At 57.9% G+C, this 2,828-nt stretch overlaps 1 protein-coding gene across 1 annotated transcript; it reads left to right on the top strand.

Annotated features, from left to right (window-relative positions):
* Positions 1-233: 233 nt before the first annotated feature.
* On the top strand, positions 234-2,044 carry LOC144168409 (uncharacterized). The gene is made up of 2 exons (XM_077697404.1): positions 234-674; positions 986-2,044. The coding sequence occupies exons 1-2, from the start codon at positions 234-236 to the stop codon at positions 2,042-2,044; spliced, it is 1,500 nt and encodes a 499-aa protein (XP_077553530.1).
* Positions 2,045-2,828: the final 784 nt, after the last annotated feature.

Below are 2,828 nucleotides of genomic sequence, written 5' to 3'. Positions count from 1 at the left end.
TTCTGCCGCCTCCGGTCCCTCGAGCTACGCTACATACGCAAGATCGAAGGGTGAGCGAATCCACGGCTCCTCCCGCCGTGCCAGTTCCCCGCGTCACCCTCCCCAAGCTGCAGATTGCACCGTTCTCTGAGGACCGTCGCGATTGGCAGGGAGTCTGAGAAAAATTCGACGCCACCATCCATGCAAACCAACACTTGACGAAAATCTAAGAGTTCAAGTACCTCCGCTCGTACATGACCGGCCCCGCTAAGACCGTAATTGAGGGCATCAGGCTTGCGGAGGATGGATACGACGCTGCGATCAAGATCCTTAAAGACCGTTTTGGCCGCAGAGACGTATTGATGGCGGATCATGTCGATGCCCTCCTCGACATAACTCCGGTGAAGACGTCTGCGGACGTCGCGGTGCTGCGGCGCTTGCACGACGACATCGGCTTTCGCCTAAACGCTTTGGAGGCACCAGGCATCGCGCCCGACCGGGACGCCGTCATAATCCACCGGGTCCTGCTGAAGGCGTTGCCGCATGACATCGCTCTTCTTTACCGGCAACGGATGAAGGAATCAACCGCGAATGAGGCGACCGGTGATGCGAAGCAAGTTCAGGAGATCTTGGATTTTCTCCGTATTCAGGTGGAAATTCGGGAAGAAGCGCACATGGACAGCACCGGTCCTCAGGTTCGACGCCCTCCAGCTCCCCGGCCGACGCCGCATGAGTTTTCTCAACCGTCAGCCACAGTGCTATATGCGGAGTCATCACCACCTTCTCGTCGTGACTGTTGCCCCCTTTGTGACGGGCGAGGCCATGGATCGCGCGATGCACCGCGAATGTGCCACCAGAGGAGAAGCGACGGCGACTGCAAGCAGGAAGACATTGCTTCCGGTGCGGCAAGCAGAATCACGTTGCACGTGCTTGCCAGACTGCTAGAACGTTGTCCTGTAGCCGCTGTTCACGCCGGCATCTAACGTCACTGTGCGACGTGGCTCAGCCAGGTTCCGCGCACGCTACCAGGTCTGCCCACTCGGCTGGTCAAGGGGGCCCGCCCAAAGTGCCCAAACCGTCCCACGCGGCATCGTCGGGGGTTACAGCGTCAACTAGAACCACACGGCCCACTCCAGTCTACCTGCAGACTTGCCGCGCATGGGCGACGGGTCCCAACGGTAAGCTTCTGGTGAGGGTTCTGCTAGACACGGGCAGCCAGCGGATGTTCGTTCGGCGGGGCGTTTCGCGCGCTCTGGGCTGCCCCGTTGAAGACGTTGAGGACCTCAAGCTGGTCACATTCGGCAAGAGCCACCATGCAGCAGCAGAGAAGTATCCTCGCGTGTCAGTCACGGTGGCCAGCCAGAACAACGGCAAGCAGGTGGCCATCGACGCCCTGGAGGTCCCAAGTATCTGCGTCGTTACGAGTCCCCCAATCACCGATGACACGCTTAGACTAATACATGACCATGGTCTTTTCGCCGCTGACACTTCGCCCGCTTCGGCTTACATGGACGATCACATCAGCATCCTAATTCGGTCAGATTTCTACTGGCAAGTTACCTCGGGGAACATTTCACGGCTGACTCCGCACCTGACCGCCGTCGAAACACTGTTCGGCTGGACTCTCCAGGGTGCACATTCCGACGTAACTGGCGGTACTTCGGGATTATCTAGTGCTTTATACCTGGCCCTCATGGAGCCCTCACTGGATGACGCAGCGGCAGATAACGAGTTATCGTCACTGTGGCGACTGGATGCTATCGGGATGAAAGAAAGACCTGATGCGTCAGTGCTGGACCACGCGGCCGTAGAGCAATTCGAGAGTGACGTGCGGAAGAATGGCGCGCGGTACGAGGTTCAACTCATGATCCAGGAGCCAGGGCTGGACGCCAGCCCTGACAACTATAGACTCGCAGAACAGCGGTTGCGTGTGCAGATGCGGCGCTTTCGTGGTCAGCCTGAGCTGCTGTCCCAGTACGACAACGCAATCCGGACGTATTTCAACGACGGCCATGCCGAACGAGTTCCCGAGCATGACGGCGACCAACGCTCGACAACCAGGTAATACATGACGCATCATGGTGTGGTTCGTCGGGACGCCGTCACAACCAAGCTGAGGGTAGTTTTCGATGCCTCGTCACATGTTTCGGAGTAGCCTTCGCTGAACAGCATCCTCTGTAAGGGGCCCAAGTTGGATACGGACCTGCTAAGGCTTATTCTGAAATTCAGGTGCTATGCCGTGGTCATGGTCGCAGATAAGGCCTACCTCCAGATGATTGTTCGGGAACAGGACAGGGACGCGCTACGTTTTTTGTGGGTCGAGCGTCTTCCTACACCGAAGGAGCCCTTTCCTCCAGTAGTGAAGTGGCGAATGACACGGGTTCCTTTTGGTGCGAGGTCGAGTCCCTTTTTGCTCGCCGCCACTTTGCACCATCATCTGCGAGTCTCACAAAAGTTTCTGGACACCGCCGCCATCTTGCGAGAGTCTTTCTATGTCGAGAGAGAGAGAGAATCAACTTTAATCGAGCCGATTAAGTGGTTCGTGCACGCAGGCACCAGATGGGGTGGAACCTTCTTCGCGGGTCCCATATGCATCCAGCAGCTCCTGGCCCCTGACTGCCAGCGCGAGTTGGGTCGTCAGGTCGGGGCTGGGCAACAAGGTCTCCCATCGCTCTCGGGGATTGCGGTTGGGGAAGTTTGGGGGAAGGGGTGGTGGGGGGTTCTTGAGGTTAGTGAACTCGGCTATGACGTGTGCCAGGGTGCTTTCCTCGCTCTTGCAGAACGAGCACTTGATATCGTGCTACTCCGGGTACATTTTGTGTAAGAGGACGGGATGCACCAGCGACCCC

The sequence above is a fragment of the Haemaphysalis longicornis genome, unplaced genomic scaffold (assembly GCF_048455015.1).
Source record: "Haemaphysalis longicornis isolate Haplotype H1 unplaced genomic scaffold, Haemaphysalis longicornis Haplotype H1 scaffold_2, whole genome shotgun sequence".
NCBI classification, from domain to species: Eukaryota; Metazoa; Arthropoda; class Arachnida; order Ixodida; family Ixodidae; genus Haemaphysalis; species Haemaphysalis longicornis.
Note: the sequence above shows the minus strand (reverse complement) of the source record. Positions and strands in the feature narration are given on the sequence as shown.

Coding starts and splice junctions, on each gene's coding strand:
- LOC144168409 (XM_077697404.1), top strand. CDS start 234: ATGACCGGCCCCGCTAAGACCGTAATTGAGGGCATCAGGCTTGCGGAG. Junction 675..985: donor TGGACAGCACCGGTCCTCAG/GTTCGACGCCCT, acceptor GACGTGGCTCAG/CCAGGTTCCGCGCACGCTAC.